At 46.6% G+C, this 18890-nt stretch overlaps 2 protein-coding genes across 2 annotated transcripts; one reads left to right on the plus strand and one right to left on the minus strand.

Annotated features, from left to right (window-relative positions):
* Positions 1-3256: 3256 nt before the first annotated feature.
* On the minus strand, positions 3257-6611 carry LOC125536331 (S-adenosyl-L-methionine-dependent methyltransferases superfamily protein). The gene is made up of 7 exons (XM_048699529.2): positions 6449-6611; positions 6261-6357; positions 6000-6141; positions 5820-5902; positions 4443-4577; positions 3852-3956; positions 3257-3678 (listed from the first exon to the last, which is right to left on the minus strand). The coding sequence occupies exons 1-7, from the start codon at positions 6502-6504 to the stop codon at positions 3553-3555; spliced, it is 744 nt and encodes a 247-aa protein (XP_048555486.1). The 5' UTR covers positions 6505-6611; the 3' UTR covers positions 3257-3552.
* Positions 6612-12222: 5611 nt separating this feature from the next.
* LOC147984276 (uncharacterized) lies at positions 12223-13126 on the plus strand. The gene is made up of 3 exons (XM_087539727.1): positions 12223-12333; positions 12483-12593; positions 12965-13126. The coding sequence occupies exons 1-3, from the start codon at positions 12223-12225 to the stop codon at positions 13124-13126; spliced, it is 384 nt and encodes a 127-aa protein (XP_087395853.1).
* The last annotated feature ends 5764 nt before the right edge of the window (positions 13127-18890 follow it).

The raw sequence follows: 18890 nt of genomic DNA on the forward strand, positions 1-18890 counted from the left end.
GTTGACTGATGAGGTTCTTCTCAATATTGAAGTATCAAAAGGCACCAGATACTCAATATGAGAATGGGAAGGTGTTATGACGCAATCAACAACTCCGTGTGAGAAGGATGTTTAACAGAACAAGATACATAGATGCAGTGAAATAAAATATAGGCACTTTCAGCAGATATTCTTCCTACAAGCGAGCAACACTATCAATTTATCCGAAGTTCCAAAACACTACAGCAAGCATCATCGTCTCCTTGCTCCAAATGTGAAGTGGTAATCACGTCAAAATAAAGAATGTGAAGTGGAAAACAAGAGTACATCACCTGACATTTTTTGGAGTGACACACTATTGTATGAAATGCTCGACAGCAGCCCTATTTTTGGGCACAAAAAACATGGTGGAGTTAAAAAAATTAGGTCACAAAAACGCTTTTTTGGCACCAGCAAACGTCGTCTCCAACAGCAGACCTATAACAAAGCACAAAATCAAAAAAAATTTGAGGCACGAAATATGGCAAAACTGCTCCAACAGCTACCCTAAAATAGGACGGGAGCGGCGCCGAGCGTATCGGGGTTGGTAACGGGGTCCGAGGAGCCGGCCATGGCGCGCGGGTGGATCCAAAGGTTTCCGGCCACGGGCAGGCGTCCGGAAGTAGCCTCATGTTTTTGGGCAGCCGCCTGACTGCCCTATATTTGCTGCACGAGGAGCCTCTTTTTCGGGTTGCCAAAAATATTAATTTTCTCTTGGATTGGGCAGATGTTGGAGGTCGATTGTTTGCCCTCTCGTGCCTAGAAACGCCGTGTGCTAAAAAATAAAGTTGTTGTTGAAGATGATCTAATTGTTGTAAGATGTTTTTACAAACTGACTTAGCTTGCAAAAACATCTTACGTTATGGAGGAAGTATTCTGCGTCAAAGACGATTTGGAAACCGCAGTAGGTCGTGCCCTGAAACCGAATGGTAAAGGTAAGAGGTTAGAAATAGTAAGCAAAATAATCCAAGTCGCTCAGGAGGTGGTGCACAAAAGCTGAGCACTTACACATTATCACATAAGTTTTTTTTTGTCAAAACCCAATTGCCCCAATTGCTTTTGTATCCATATAAATCCATACGAAGTATATAAGCTAGTATCTAGCATTTCATTTAGGTCAGTATACTGGCTAGCTGGATGCATTTGACTGTCAGCAAACTTGGAACTACTACATGCAGCAGCACTGGTTAAACATGCGAAAACTAAAATACTCCCTCTATATTGGTTGTAATAAGGGCATCTCCAACATTGACCCCTAAAACGGATACTGCACGGTCGCATCCGTGGATAATGATATGAAAACCGGCCATCCAACCATAGCCGCATACATTTTAAACCGGATTTCAACAAACCAGACGAATCACGGCGGGAGAGGTTGTACCGCTGCTCCTTATGCACCTGCCGGAATACCGAGAATGGTTGCAGCGTTGGCTGCTCCTGCGCCATGGCATCATTGAAATGAGCATGTGCATGTTCCATGGTGAAGCCGGCATGGGACAGCCCGGGCTGGAGCACCGGCTCACGTCGGAGCCCTTCTCCATCGTCTCGTTGTCATCAGAGACCTCAAGGGAGTTGGCCGGCAAGTCGTCCTCAATCTGCCTAGCACGGTGGCCCTGCCATCCAATGCAAGGGCGGCCAACTCGTTGTTCGGCTCCGTCGAGAGGCTCCCCCACAACGCGCTAGAGTTCGCGGTCATGGCGGAGGTGGAGTATGGAGAAGGATGTGAAGTGGGCCCTAGTGTGGTGCAGTTTGTGTTGGGCGTGGCCTCGTTTAAATAGTGGATGACGGCCAGGCTCAACAACGGAGTGTGTCATTGTGAGCGCCGGAGTAGGTTTCTCGGTCGGTGAGCCTGTTTAATGATGGCAGACAGACATGTGGCCAACCCGTTTGAATGCGGTAGATATCCGTCTCACCCCGTCTAGTATTTAACAGGCGCGGACACCGGGATGCGGTGTTGGCGGCGCTCTGGGCCGGCGCGCCGCTACAGTGTTGGCACTAGTTAGAGGTCAAGTCCGCTCTGGGCCGACATGAATGTGGCAATGGCACTCTGGAAAGGCATGAATGCGCGACAAATGCTTCGCCCGGTAGAGGGTGCGGCGAGGGAGAGGGTTTTGGTGGGTCCGGGGTGTCGCACCTGTGCGTGGTAGAGGTGTGAACGCTCGTAAAGCGCCCTGGTTTGCCTCCAGTTTGCGGGAAAACGAACATTTAGACCGGTCCGCAGACCGACGGGGGTGGTCAGCCCGTTTGAATGCGGTAGATATCCGTCTCGTCCCATCTAGTAATGTCTCTCGGCATTTAACAGGTGCGGACACTAGGATGCGGCGCGGGCGGCGCTCTGGGCTAGCGCGTTGCTTTAGTGTCGGCACTAGTTAAAGGTCACGTCTGCTCTAGGCTGACATGAATGCGACGCTAGCACTCTGGAACGACATGAATGCACGGCAAATTCTTCGCTTGGTAGAGGGCGCGGGCGAGGGAGAGGGTTTTGGGTGGGTCCGAGGTATCGCACGCGTGCGTGGCAGAGGTCCGAACGCCCGTAAAGCACCCTGGTTTGCCTTGAATTTGCGGGAAAACGGACGTCCAGACAGGCCTGTAGACCAACGGCAAAACACGTCCACACTGTCCGGTCCGAACAGATAAGGTTCGGATTGTCCAGTCCGCACAAATGCGGACGGTTTGAGGATCATCATTAGAGATGCCCTAACATCTTATATTAGAGAACGGAGTGAGTACTCAAAACACTTATTGTCTTTTATCCGGTGCATTCATTTAATAAACTATCGGCACAATTCCTTTGTATCCTTCCAAAGAAGGAAACATAAATGAATGATGTAGTACAACAAGGCACAACTATTTAATTCACCAATTTATACACCGTGAAACTACTATTGGCATCATCTTCAAGCGCAATTGGAGTAGTCGAATGGATATGCACCTCACTACTGAATTACAGATAAACTAGGGTTTCTTTTGCCTACTTTCCAATGCAAACTTAGCCTTCTTAATCCTATGCCTTCAGTCCAGAACCAACGGGGATCATATCACGCACCGTACCAGATCAAATGAGGCGACGACAGCCAACGGCCAGATGAAGGCGGGCAACCAAAGTGATGCAGTTACCTCAGTTACTGTTCACCCCCCTAAAAAAATTACTGTTCAATTTCTTTTACCGAATTACTGTTTAACGTTCTCTTGTCACTGCTGTAATTTGAACTGGCTATACAAGCAGATGTCCTGGAAATGAGAAGAATAAGGGAAAACAATTATCTCTATGTCATCTGGAGTCAACACTAAAGATAACTGAAGGTCCTTTTTCATAATCTGAAATAACGCAAGAAGGTTAACATTGGGAACAGGTGTATATTGTCAATTCTGATGGTAGAAAGATCCCTAGCCTGCTGGGCCGCAATGATACATCACCACACAACAAGGCATGTAAAAGCATCACTCGCTGGGTTGCTTAGCGGTCAGCCCCTTCATGCGTATTGCGTAGCATCAAAACCTCCGAACCGGCACACTCACTTATTGAGTTACTGCTTATAACTCATCAACATTTGTGCGGAATATGTAATCCTCGCTTTCGAGCTCTTCATGGAGCATATTGAAGCTTGGAGCAGCAGGTAATGTAACTTGGTGACCGTTGGACTCTGGTGACCTCTTGCCCTAAGAGATTTAAGAAAGAACAAGATGAAGAGTAAGGGTTTTTGCAAGGAAATTCATAGTCACGTAGAGTCGAGATGTAACAGAGCAATGCAGAAACTTATTTAGTGGCATCACAATTACAAGGAAAAAGTAAAGGGCTCAAATGAAAACCAAATGCTTCGCAAACATTAAACCTTCTGAAGGGTGTAGAAGAAATAATGGAAGCCATCGCCAAAGGTGTTCCACTCGACAGACCATGTAAACTCAGGTGCTTCAAAAAATCGACGACGGAAGTGTGGCTGCCAAATAGAAAGTAGAAATTTTAGAAAAAGAAGTAAAGCTGCTAAACAAATAAATCACAGTTCATGACCAGTCCCACTTGCTCTTCTCTTCATGATTACTAATTAAAGACAATCTTTAATTCTTTATATATATCAAGTTCATAACCATTGTGTGATATTGCTAAACAAAAGGTATATCCTTATTTAGTACCACCTCCATTTCAAATTATAAGATGCTTTGGATATTTCAATATGGACTACATACGGACTAAAATGTGTGAGCAAACACACTAAAGCGCGTCTATATACATCCGGTTCAGAAAAAAGTTAATACATCTTTTAATTCGGAACAGATGAAGTACTTATGTACAGTGCACAAATAACATACCCACAAACCCAGAAAGAGGATATCATTGGGACATGCAAAGAAACACGTCTGAAATACAAAAGCGATGACAAATGAAGCGCATGAAAGAGGGATTCAGACAATTGGATCTCCCAAACCTGTCCAAAGGTAATTGATACAAATTTGCCATCTGGCTTCAAAACCTTGTGGATACCTTCAAGCATTTTGGTTACATTATCCACTGTTGTAGGATTGGGGTTCCATGGATCACCACTGTCCACAAACAACACATCCTGTCAAAGGATATTTCTGTATATAAGTGTATAGGCAGTATCTAATAATCTAATCACAAGATGACGAATCACAAGTTTGGATGCTATGAAAGAACAGAGGTGAGGATAGCTCAACAGACATAGTGCATCTTTCTGAGTATTTTTTAAGGTGCTGAGTTAAGTATCTTGATTGTTCGAATTGACTCCTATTCACTGATTGTGCAGCTATCCTAAAAGAAAATTTGTTAGGTAATTATCAAGATAACATGCAAATGCAACCACTTCATTGGTCACTGTGTTGTGTTAAACAACTTGTATATCTATCGCATTTGACAACCACACAAACAAACTTTTAACATAGTTAGTAACTACTCCCTCTGTAAAGAAATATAAGAGCGTTTAGATCACTACTTTACTCTTATATTTCTTTACGGAGGGAGTACGTTTATACTGGACTTCGGCACACATGAGCCTGTCTTCCGCAGCTTTATATATGTGAATGACTGAATGGTCATTCAGATGAGGATAGTAGTAACACAGTACTGTAAATAGCTCCCAGGGTCATCTTCTGAAATTCTGTAATAGATGCAATTGTGCATTTCCACTAAAACGCCCAGTAATGCTATCACAAACCACTGGTACTATATATCTTGACAATCTTGATAATATGCCAACCGTATAGAATCATGTTGCTAATATAGCAAGAGCAGTACACTATTAGCAAAGACAGTATCTGCGCACACTTCGGCTGCATTTGGCATTGAGGCGGATTACAATAATCTTGTTGGCCTAACAAGCTTTTGTGTATTTTATCGTTTGACTAAACAACTTTTTCCTATTTCTTCGGACATTTTCCTCAGCAGACTGTACAATGACATCCACTCCAGCCTCTTGGAAAATTTCCTATGTTTTTTCCTGTGACGCAATCAAACAAACCCAAATCGTGTAGGATTTAAATGGACATGACATTCCATTCCTGAATTTTCCTATTCCTACGTTTTTACAATCCTGCGAATCAAAGAGGCCCTGAGTTCACCACAGCACAGTTCAGCAATGCAAACCAAGTCTTCATTTTGAAGGTGTAACCAGAAAAAAATTCAGTGTTTCAATACACAGTACTAATATGCAATCACAACCTTTGTTGGTTAATATGTTCTTTCGAGTTGCAATTAACATTAAGCATAACATATCTTAGAAAAAATGATAGCACAAAATATTGATAGGTTGGAACAGAGGAGGCATCAAAGTCCGCAACACCCATACCATGGTCCCTTTCTCGATCACAAGGTCGAAGCTGTCGCTCTCGAATGGAAGGTCAAGCATGTCAGCCACCACCACATCCACACCTTCACGAAGCAGATCGCAATTTCTCACTCAAACGGCCAAACGTTGGCGGTAACGAACATGCAGAAAGTACATTCCCGGCCAAACTGGTGAACTGACCACTGGTGCCCTGCTCCGCCAGTCTGTCGCGCATCCTCTGGACGGCGACCGGCGAGAGGTCGATGCAGGTGACGCCGCCGGTGACGCCCTCCCGCAAGAGCTCCTCCCCGAGCCGCGAATTGCCGCAGCCGACCTCCAGAACCTGCGCAGAAATGCAGAACGCGCGACAAATCGCGGCACAGTTCAAATTCAGGAACTCGCGAATTAAGATCCACGAAAGTGATGTGAAGAATTGGGGGAAGGGACGCGGAGAGCACGAACCGAGAGGGAGGGGGAGAGGAGCGGGGCGAGGAGGTGGCGGAAGTGGGAGTAGTCCTTGAACCACTCGTAGTGCTCCTCCTTCCCGAACCGCTCGTCCCTGCGAAGCCACGGGCGAGCTGCGTGAGTCCGCTGCTCCATGCGCGGTTTGGAGCTCGGAGGAGGGTGATGGATAAGGACTCGTGAGCTACCAGTAAGAAGGGTCGAGGTAGCCGGATGCGGTGCACGGGGCGACGTCGTCCGCCATCGCCGCCGCGTGCGGGGTGCGGGCGCTTTGCTTGGCGGCCTCTGGCGCTGGTGCAGCGTGTGCGGGTAGGCAGGGTGGTTCGTTGAACCCTACGAGGTTCGGGGACGTCAGATCAAAACCTAGGACGGTTCGGGGATTGACCCGGGTCCTACTCTTACCCAGTGGTTTACTAACTTTTTTCTTTTTGAGAACCAGTGGTTTACTAACTTAGTTATAGGCCAACTCTAAGGCGCCGACCCAACGAGGAATCTTATCTTTTTTGTCCTTTTAAATCTGTTGTATGGGTAGTGTCTGCTCTTTATCCGTGTCAATCTGAGCAGTGGGTCCAATCAGCCGACTCATTTGGTCCGCTGGGGCAACAACGCTGGTGCAGCGGGTGCGGGTAGGCAGGGTGGTTCGTTGAACCCTACGATGTTCGGGGGCGTCTGATCAAACCTAGGAGATTTGACCCGGGTCCTACTCTCCGCAGTGGTTCACATAGGCCAACTCCAACGCGCCGACGAAACGCGGAATTTATCTCTTTTTTTGTCTTTTTGGATCGATTGTATGGGTAGCGCCCGTCCTTTGTCCGCGTCAATCTAGGCAGTGCGCCTAACCGGCCAACCTATTTGGTCTGCCTCGCCGTTTTTTTGTGCATTGGCTTGATGAGATAGCTCCTCATGAAACAATGGTTCATCCTCAATGTCGACACCGCAATAGCCTTGGTTGTCTTGGTCTTTGAGTTTCTTGGCCTTGTGTGTCTTCACCTTGGTGGTCGTGGGTGTCTTGGTCGTGACTGTCTTTGCTATAAGTCTCGTCGGCATCATACCCTAGGCCACCCTCACTGGTCATCTCCTCCATGAGATCATTGTAGTACATTGGGTCGTCCGGCATCGGGGTTGGCATACCATCAAGTAGATTGCGGGCATCGAAAAGTTTCCCGTGGGGATCACCAGCGGCCCTTTTGTGTCCCGGTGGACTGGCTAGCTTCATGAGTGGCGTTGAGATCATGGGGAGGCGCCACGGGAACGACCGGCGGGGAAGGGGGCGGCGGCGGGGTTGGACGTGTTGCCCATGGCGGGAGGGTTTTGGGAGACAAATGGTGGGAATGGAAATGGTGCCACATGGGCAGGGGACGACGCCACAAGCATCCACTGCGTGTCCGCACCGACGCAAACCCGGCCCAAAATTGGGCCATAAATGGGTCCAAGCGAACAAGAAAACGAACATCCATTTGTTTGCATCTGTGTGTTGGGCCGCGTACTATGTCTGCACGGACCCAAACAGACGCGGGCGGATGAAACGGGTTTGGCACATTGGAGTTGACCTTAGGAGTGTTTGGATCATGATTGTCTTTGCCATCACACTTGCCTTACTTGTGTTGCTCAAATTCTTAGCCACAATTTGGTTTGCTTTAGGGAATCTTGTCACACCTTTTGTGACTATGACATGTAGGGCTTACTACTCAAAATTATTCTCGCCGTAGGTCATAGGTATGGATAAAATTAAACACCTGCCTGACTTGGTCAAACTTGCCCAAGATGAGCTGTGGCTAGAAACCAAGCAACCTCTTAGACTCTCCAAAATCGATGGAAATTAATCAATCTGACAGTCGTCAATACGGGCAATGGTGTCGTTAACAGCCCGAGCACGCATGGCTGAACAGCAGAGGTTGCAGGACTAGCAGCGAGTGCTTGGAAGGGGGAAGATGATGTAATAAAAAATTTCAATTGAACTAATCCAAAAATAAATCATGAGCATGGCATAGACAACATTAAGCTCATACTGATATTTGTATTAGACATATAGTAGAAACATCTCCGTAAACAACTAGTACGGCTAACACATAAACAAACAGGAGTGGGATAAAAAAGATTATACCCTTCGGTAGTCTAGTCGGCCGTGGCGACATTGTTCTCGGCGGCCTTTTTATCGGCAACGTTCTTCTCGGCTTCAGTTGACATGGTGATGTCGAAGGAGACAAGGATGCATGCCAAGTAGTGGGCGAAGACAAACAACCACGAGTAGTCGCGTATGAGGCGCTTCCCAAAAACCTAATCGCCCTTTTTTGGTGATTGATCGCAAAAAGGCGGGGTTCCGAAGGCCTGCTTTCCCATACAGTCGTGCACACGATGGACGGGATGGGATCGTCGAAAGCAGAAACAATGAGCGGAACGACTATGGACAATGCACGAGGAGGTAGAACAAATGCGATCTGATCTGGGTGACGGCTAGGGTTGTCGACGCCTCCAATATTATAGTCGGTCGTGGAGGGAGACGTGAGCCGAACCCACACCCAAATCAGCAACAGCCAAGATCCAACATCTCAGATTTGTGGCGCGTTTGTTAATGACTTGTAATTAATTAAGAATTAATTATCCATTTCTGACCAGTAGAAATCAAGCGCACGCATGTCAGCACGGCGGTGACGGATCTCTGCGTTCGTGCATGGTCTGATTGTGGCACCGCCAACACCAAAACCCTGTCGAAATTGAGGTGCTAGCCGTGCAGCAGGTTGACGTCCGACAATGGCCCCATCACACCATGCTCCAAAAAATAGTGGCATATGTGGACCGGGATGTAGAGCGCTGGCGTGCCAGCCAAGGTGAAGTTGGCCGACCGGCGCCCGACGAGGAGCCAGCCTCATGGTCATGCTTACCCTGTGAGCGCTTGAAGAAATCCATGGTAGGCGGCAGCTAGGGTTGGTGTCGGCCTGTCTGGCGGTTGGGGGCAAGAGGAAGAAAAGAAATGGACTGGTTGGTCCCCCACAACACGCATGGCATGCTTGAAGAAACCCATGGTGGGCAGCGGATAGGGTTGATGTCGGGCGGCTGGAGGCAAAAAAAATGCAAACCGGACCTAAATTTGAGACAAAAATGCATCTAACACGGGGAGGACAAGATTTACGTTTAGGTCGGCGCATTGTGCCGATTCAAACGGACACAAGCGGACCAAACAGATCGCCTGGAGTTGGCCTACTGTAGTGGGCATTCACGGAGCATGCATGGGCATGTCAAAATCGGAAGCACACATGAAGAGGTTGGCACAGGCAGATAAGGTGACCAGTTGCGTGATCGATCACAATTCCACAAGGAGTCCATCATTCCCAAAGAGATGCAATCCTCGTCAGTTTAGCGATGACAAGGTTTTTCTCTCGGAAATGTTAACGCCCACACATGTGGGCGTTGACCATCTCGACCACACGCATCCATCACCGTCCAGTACTATATGCACGAATCTTGGCACAATCTGGCCGATTTTCTGTGCCACGTAGGACAAGGCGACTGTGTGGTGTGTGACATAGTTCGCCCGCACGTCGGTTGCCCCCCCCCCCCCCCGCGCGGTCAGCGTTTGCCACTCAGGGGCATGCGGTGGAACTGCTATGCGCCCGCACGCCACGCGCCGACCGTGGTTGATGTCAAACACGTCGCGCACTTCGCCCGCCTACCCCTCACGGTTCCATTTAGTCATCCCCATAGTTACTCGCACAACCCACTTCGCATTTCAGACGAATGGAGAAGACGAGGGGAGAAGGCGACGGCGGAGGCGGAAGAGTCGACGGAGTTCGCGGCCGTCTGTGGTGCTCGCCAGACCGGAGCGGCCTCGCCGGAGCGCCTACAGATTGAAGGTAATGCTCGCTCCCACTCTCACAATCCTTGCCTGCATTTTTCTCCCCTTCCCTCGGTGTTCGATGCTTCGCTCGAGATTCGTAGAGATTCAAACGATTTGGCAACGCCGGCGGCGGAGTCCTATGCTTGCCGTTTTCGGTGGCACTGGGCAGTTTCGTCGCCGCCGCGGTGGCGGTCTCGCCGGTGTGGTTCTGCCTGTCTGGAGACACACACTAGTTGTGCCTTGGGATTGGGCCGTTGTTTTCCGGTCTGATAGTTGCGCATTGCTTCGAATTGGTATTTGCGATCAGTTTGGGGAGAATTTTGGGGATGAATTTCAAGTCATTACAGTTGCCATTGAACCCTAGATCTAGTTAGTTGTTTTTCAAAACTGCAGTATGAAGGCAAACGTGGTGGTTTGAGTAACTATCATGACTGTATGGCAACTAATTTTTCTGAATGACTGTGATAGTTGCCACAAACATGCTTTTCCATGCGGCAACTAATTTCTTAAATGACTGTGATAGTTGCCACAAACATTCTTTTCCATCCGGCAACTAATTTCTTGAATGACTATCATAGTTGCCACAAACATGCTTTTTCCATGTGGCAACTAATTTTTCCTGACTGATTGTGATAGTTGCCATACTGTAGGAATGGTAAAGTGCAGTAAATCGGTAGTCACTGCAGTTTCAGTAACCAATTGCACTGGATGGCAACTAATCTGCACATCAACTATGCATGTTGCCACCTGGATAGTATATTCTTGTGGCAATAGACTATGAACACACTGTGGCTGTTGCCATGTTGTAGACAGGATAATGTGGCAAATTGGCTGCATAACATGGCAACTAATTTGCACATCAACTGTGTCAGATGCCATATACATGCTTTCCCTGTGGCAAGTTTTTGTCTGAACACAGCATGTCTGTTGCCATGTTACAGTCAGTATAATGTGGCAAATTCATTGTACGGCAGACACAATTTTTCGTGTTCCTGCCATGATGACTTGTGATATCTGAACACACTGTGGCAATTTTCAGGTTGTTCATTAGATGTTTTTCATCGCTTGTGATATCTGAACACACTTGTGATATCCGTGTTGCATTTTAACATGGCAATTTCAACCTAGCACATTTTTGCCATTGAAACACATGGCAAGTCATTTGTTGTATGAGGACAGGGTGTGAGCTGCCACATCTTAGGTTTCTGCAGTGGAGGATTTTGTGACTTTCTTTTCGTACTATCTTGTGCTAACATGGCAACTTCAACATTTTTGTTTTTAAGTGCATTTACGATCTGTACATTTTTTTCAAATGTAACCAATGTGCTTAATTGCCACATTTATGTTTTCGACAATCATAGGGGGGGTGCGTGCGTGTTCATGTGATATTTTTGCATTCACTATTTGACATTTTTCACTCGAGCCCATGCGGCAAGGACATTCTGTTAGGTGGCAACTGCTTACTTCCTGCATTTTCATTTCCACCGTGACAATTTGGTTTGTTCTTACCTCAGCATAATGGCTCGCGGCGATCATCAAAACGATGATGATGATTTCATGGATCCACCACAGCGGAATCGGGCAACTGGACGGAGAAAAGAGGGCGACGAGGTAACTGTCCACACACCCTCTTCCTCCTGCATATGTTATTGGTTGCCACCTCGAGCTTGCAGTCGTCTGTGATGAACTAAAATTTCATGATAGTGAAAACATGGCAACAACTGATCATTTGTCTGTTTTTTGCAGAAGAAGAAATGTACTCGCAACAGGGCCTCCCAGGAACGACTGACTTCATTGACTGACAGATTTACCGATGATCAGAAGGGAGCTGCTGCTGAAATGGGTATGCAGGCTATGATGAATGTCCGGTGCACGAATCTAGTCAACCCTGTATGTGACTGGCTTGGTGAGATTTACGACCCCGCCTTTAGGGAATTTGTGATTCCGGGACGTGGAAGACTGCCGTTGAACAAGGAATCCGTGTTCTGCACTTTGGGTGTGCCCCGTGGACAAATCAAAGTCCCGTATGAGGTCAATAACAAGATCGAGGAAACGTTGTTCCCCTGTTTGTTTCCTGGGTTGGAATCCATGTCGAACACGTCTGTACTGGCAGATTCGCTGCAGGCCATGACAACCCATGGCGAGGTTTTTAAGATGAAACTACTCATGTACCTCATCTCAGCTATTTTCGCGCCGACCACTTCTCTTCGCCCAAGCAACAAATGCTTCCCCATCCTGGTGAATGATCTATCTTTACTACATTATTTTTCCTTCAATTTTTTTGCTCCGATGTCATGTGCAAGCTAGTCACTACCAGTGTTTTTTGATGTTTTTTCCATTTGATTTCTTATGCGGCAACTCGTTGTCCTGAATTTTGTGCGGTGCAGGCGAAACTGAAAGATGTGAAGAACATGAATTGGTGTAAGTTCATTGCCGACTTCCTGCATGATGCATTCTCAAGCAAGATGTACCAAAAGGGTTGTCGACTGCATTTAAGGGTATTTTTTTACCAGTCCTTTATGTGAACACTTTTTTTAACACCTTTTATTCATGCATGGCAACCTGATCATAACAAGATGGCAACTGCCATAATGAAAATATGGCAATTGCCATCATGACAATATGACAACTGCCATCATACTATGATGGCAACTGCCATCATGACAATATGGCAACTGCCATCATGACAATATGGCAACTGCCATCACACTATGATGGCAACTAGCACATATAGATGGCAACTTGTTCTTTCTCTCTTTTTCATGCACTTCAACTTGATGATCGTAGGAACATATATATTATCCTGTTTTTCGCAAAATACCATGATTGCAACTGATATTTCTTTCTTTTTAAAATTGTTGTACATCAGCTCATGTACATCGACTGTCTTGATCTGTCCACCATGGATTTCATTGGGACAGGAGGCCCACCGCCTACGCACAAGTTTGCTATTTCTGCGTGGACTATCGATGTTGTCAAGGCTGTGCTTGCTGCAGACAGGATAACTGATACCAAATATGGAAAACTGTAGGTTAGTTCTGGTTTCTTTCTCTACACGGCATTCTTACAATTTTTTGCGGCATAACATATCGTTGTGTGGCAACCGTTTGTGGTCAACAAGAGATTACTACCTTTGTTAGCCATGGTTGTCTGAGTATGGTATCCATGTCTCACTCCACATGGCAACTCTATCATTCGTGCTGAAACTTATATTCGCGTCTTCTTTTTTTGTTTTTATTTTGCAACACATGAACTACTAGTCAGTGTTCATCATTCTCTCTCTTACATCCTAGCTATTTTTTTGTTTTTTCCAGCCGATGGCCAAGCATGCTATAGACTACAGCGTGTTTGGGGGGCCTCAAAACTTTGGAAAGTGGATGGACGTGCACTCAGCTCCGTCTTGCTCTACTGAGGTAATCAAAGACATATATATATATGGTTGCCTTGCATTATTTTTGATGTCGTGCTAGTGACTGTAATATGGTTGGTTACTGTTGCTTCTTGTTTCGTGCACAGGCGAGGGCACCTGTTGAGCATCTAATTGGGCAGTTTGCATCCGGAATGACCGGCTTGCTCGGGAAGTTGGTCAAGGGGTGGACGTCCCTTAATGGCTCCGACAGCGACGCGGTTGCGAGGCAGTTCACTACATTTGTCCCAGAACTGACACATCGGCCAACTGGTTGCCGTGGCCGGTATGACTACAACAGTTCCCAAGAGCTTGCTGACACACAAGATGAACTAGATGGAGACGCTGGTCTCAGCAAGGATGATGACGATGACATGGAGAACGTGCAACAGGACACCGATGATGATGAACATGTTGAAGTTCGTGCAGGTGGTAATAAGGGCAAGGATGCATGAGATGTCCTCCCACCGGAGAAAGTCAAAGAACATACGGCTGCGAGAGGAGAGGGGGTGTTGCCATCAAAGAGGGGGAGGGCTCCAGAGGATGTTGCGCAGGGCTCTCCTGGCAAGAGGTCTAGGACCGATCCCGTAGCTGCTAGGAGGAGGTTCGACTTTATTTTTAGTTTTTTGTTCTATCTACATTTTTGGAACAGACTGATCCCTTTTTGCATTTGTTTTTACTAAGCGCGGCAACAAGTTTGCTGTCTGACAATTGCCACCTCTTGTTTCCTCCATCTTATACATGCAGGGAGGCGACAGCTGGTGGACGAGCAGTTACGAAGAAACAGGCACCAACGCCAATCCGTGTTTCTGCTCGGTTGAACAAAGGTGCCCCCATTGCTGGTGACACCCCTTCCACCAGGTCATCTCCTCGTACGACGATGTCCAACACCGGGGATCCTGTCATGCTGCCAGACCTGAGAAAGCCAGTCAAGAAGTAGGTTTTCCATGTGCTTTCATTGACGTACTGCTATATTTTTTGATTTTTTAATGCATCCGTTCAGCTTGCCACATGGGCTTCTGTCATTGTCCCCGCATGGGCAACTGCTGTTTTTTCAAATGATTTCCTTCCTTTTTAACTGCATGGCAATTCCTGCTTGTTTTTACATGGCAACTGCTATCTAGGCCAAATGGCAACTCTTATTGTACCTACATGGCAACTGCCATCTTTCCATTGGCTAGTGTGCTCATCCCATACCTAGTTTTGAAATTGCATTCCTGGTAGATCAGACATTTTTATCATTCTTCAAGTTGGCTAGCATGGCAACTCTTGCTGGATTTGCATAGCAACTGCTAACTATGCCACATGGCAACTCATATTCCCCTTACATGGCAACTATTAGCCTTTTCACCTATTTTTCATTTTTTTTAGATTTTATATCATGGCAAATATTTTTTGTTCATTTTTAATACCTTTTTCACGTGCTTTTCTTTTTTGCAGGGTGAAGAAGACTACTTCACGCGGGGCCAAGCATATCATTAGGGACCCACTCGAACGCCTTCATTCAAAGTTGTCAACAGGGAGCAACTCAGATGTTCATGAGGCGCCAGTCGACAAAACTGCTGCTGCATCGTCAACTGTTCCCACTAACTCTGACGCAAGTGGCCGACCATCTCTGCCGGTTGCAGATGTGCAGGTTAGAACAACAGGCATCCGTACATCGGGGAGTGACGAGTCGGTGTCTGCCAGGACAGCTGAAATATTGCCAACTCTTCTAGCAATGAAGGATGCTGCTGTGAGCCATGTCACCCCATCAGCAAGCGTTGAAGTGGACGCTCCCAAGACCAACCTAAGCAAGGAAGATTCCCGCTCATCTGACACTGATTCCAAGCGCGTGCGTGGTGGCACTCATGTGTCCACGACAGAAGTGGCTGAGGCGGTAGTTCATAATGATGTGCCATCTACAGGTGAGAGTCTTGGCACAACAGTCCAGCTCCTGTCGGTGTAGATACCGCTAAGGCGACTATTTCGCGTGCTGGTCTTCCACTGAAGCGTCGTAGCCCCCGCAAGCAATCAACAGACATACCCAACGCACCAGCTATAGCTAGGAGCAGCAGAGATGAGTCTGGTTATGTTCCTGCGTCCACACTGTTCCCGCCACCTGCCAAAAGCAATGTGATGGAGAAACCGGAAGACCGGAGCGCAACTGATGCAGGTGTCAAGCCGGGCACGAGTGACGCAGGTGAACGTCCGGAGCAGACTGCGCCTTTACCCGCAGTGGAAATCCCTAGCTTAAATCTGCGCACTTCCAGGCTCCCAGTCAATGTTGGTGTCCCCTACAGCCCAAACAAGAAGATTGTCAAGGAAGTTGCGGCTGATACCGCTGACAACACGCCCCGCCCTACAAATAAGCCTGATCATTCTGTAGCGGCCGATTCAGATATGTTTGTTGATCTTTCGCCCTTGGATTCTGCCCCGCAAGTTGTTCGTGGTTCGGCCAGTAGGCATGAGAGGCACCCAATGGCCTTCACCCCACCGAGCTTCAGCCTTGGCATCAGTCAAGATCAACCAGTGGTGCCAGATCCTATGCCAGTTGCCTTTGCTTTCCGGGAGGCATGCCCGCAATGATGGCGCAGCCAATGGTTGAGGGTAGGAAGGCTGTCAAGTTCGCAGAGCCGATCGTCCAAGGTACATTTTCTTATGTGCTTATCATTTTCTTGTATACATTTGTGTAGTCTGACTTTTGCCCCAAGCATTTTTTTTGGGTTTCTCACTTGTGATGACAACTGTTATGTGATGACATGGCAACTGGATTTGCTGCACCATGTCACCTACATTTTTTTGTTGCCATGCTGCATTTTACATTCGGCAATCACATGGCAACTGAAGTTGATTCAACATGGCAACTGTAGTTGTTGTCACATGGCAACTACAGTGCAATACACATGGCAACTGGATTTGCTGCACCATGTCACCTGTATTTTTGTTTCCATGCTGCATTTTCCATTCAGCAAGAACATGACAACTAGAGTTGACACAACATGGCAACTGGAGTTGTTGTCACATGGCAACTACAGTGCACTACACATGGCAACTGGATTTGCCTCCACATGGCAACTCCCTACTTTTTGTACCTACATTTCACATCAAGCCCCCTATCTTTTTCACATTCCATTTGTTTTGTTTTCCAGGTATCGTAACCCACTTTTTTGATCCTTGCAGGCACCCCTGAGGAGATTTCACCTTCACTTGATGAAGCTTACTGTAGGATCGAGGAGGCAGCATTACAGAGGAGGTCCTCACGAGGTCGGGGGCAATCAAGTTCCAATGTGCCTGCAGATACGGTATCTGAGGATATCATTAGGAGTGCCACCCCTGGTTCTGTGAGGCAGCAGAGGGTAGTTCACCCACCTCCCGCGGAAGACTACGAGCCCGAAGTCAGGGCCACAAAGGAACAGACCCAGCTGTACGATATTGTCAAGCGATTTGGAAATGCGAGGGCCAGCAGCAAGCATATGAAGGAGCTGAAAGCGTAATGACCACATTTTGCTTTGCTCTTTCTACCATTCATATTTTTTTCTACTTTCTATATATGATCCGCTTACGTTTTAGTTCATCCTTTTTTACTTAGTAAACATGATTCTTTCATGTTATATCCTTTTCATACAGCTCATGTTTGGACAGAACCAAGGTCATTCAATGCGAAGCGACGTACGTCGCCCTGGGTGATCTTGCCGAGTCCGTGAGGCCAAATGGTAAAATGTCGAAGAATGTAGTTGCATGCGGGATTGACTACATCAACAAGCATATGGATATGTGTCCCGACAAAACAATCATGCATTACAGTGTGACCTGCAAAATATGGGATGGTGACTTCCACCACAAAATCCCGAGGAAGAATTTTGCTCAACACGGTCAATTCAAGCTCACACTGAAAAAATATGTGAGTACTCCTTCCCTGTTTGCACTTTTTTTCACATGGTATGGTTTTTTGCCATTATCTGCACTCTGTTTATGTGGCAGATGTTTCATGCGGCATCAGCTGCCGTGCAAACTGACTTTTTGATTTTTGCATCCCGTGCAAACTATGTGGCAACTTCAAAGTAAAATACACGGCAAATTTTGTTCATACATGGACGGCAACTTTCTTTCAACTACCCACTATAACTAAACATTCTACATGATTCTACTTTTTTTTGTCATTCTGTTATTCTTCATGTGAACTCTGCTTCTCATTTTCTTCACTTTTACATGCAGGTCATGTTCCCCATGTTCCAGGAGCTTGCACCACACGACCCAGGCGACAAGTGTGGTCACCACTACGCGATCTGTCTTGACCTGAAGAACCAACACTTTGAGGTGCTTGATTCAATGCGTTCGGCAGCCAATGCAAATCTTACTTCGCATGCTGAATTCTTCATCAACAACGTCAAAGAGACATGGAACCGTCACTATGAAAACTCAAAGGTCCAGATCAGTCATTTCCCGATTGAGTACGTGGCGACTACGAAACAAAGGAACACATAATTTCCTACCCCCCTTCATGTGCCATTTTACTCAATCCCACCCCTCTTTGTTGTTACATATGAATTGAATTTTATCATTGATATGTCTGTCCTTTTTGCGAGTTCACCTGACTCTTTTTTTTGTGTAGGACGGACTGTGGCTTTCACATGTTGGAATACCTTGCAAAGTGGGAAGGTAGACTTGTTCCCGCTGTCAATGCTGCAACGGTCGTTGAGCTCCGGAAATTGTACACATGGAACTGGTTGACGAATGAAGATTTCAACAAGCGGTCCGGAGCACGCGAGTTCGTGGAGGAAGCTGTCAAGAAAGTCTTCAAGAAGTACAAGTGATCACATGGCGTTACACACCGGATGCATACCTTACATTCTGTTGCCGAGGAATGTAAGGTACTACCTTTTGTTCTTCTCAAAAATTATGTCCGTGTGCTATTCTATGACTACAACCCCGAGTAGCCTAGTACGCAGTGGTGGTTCGTGAGTGACATTTGAATATTTTCTGTAATATTTTGTGTGGATGTGAACCTATTTCAGGCGTGTTAGTAGATACGTTTTATGTTTATCATTATTATTTGTGGTTTCATCGTTTTCACCACCAGGTTGCTGCTTCGAATGCGTGCACTATGTTCTAAAACATGGCAACTGTAGTTCATCAGACATGGTTATTAAAAGTCATCGTCATTTTTTCATTTGGCTGTTTTACTTCTTCTTTTTCATTGCTAACTGCACCGGCTACCATGGTAGTTTTAATCATGTAGCCGTAACCTTTTCTGCGGTTGATACACGTTACGCTTTTTCAACTTTGTTTCCCATATATTGCACACAACACAACATGTGTGACTAAAGCGTGTCGAATTATCATGAAAAAATACGCGATGTAGAGTCATTACAAATAACATGACATTTTTCCAGTACAGCTAACAGGG

The sequence above is a fragment of the Triticum urartu genome, chromosome 2A, assembly GCF_056163025.1.
Source record: "Triticum urartu cultivar PI428250 chromosome 2A, HENAU_Tu73, whole genome shotgun sequence".
In the NCBI taxonomy this organism is placed as follows: domain Eukaryota; kingdom Viridiplantae; phylum Streptophyta; class Magnoliopsida; order Poales; family Poaceae; genus Triticum; species Triticum urartu.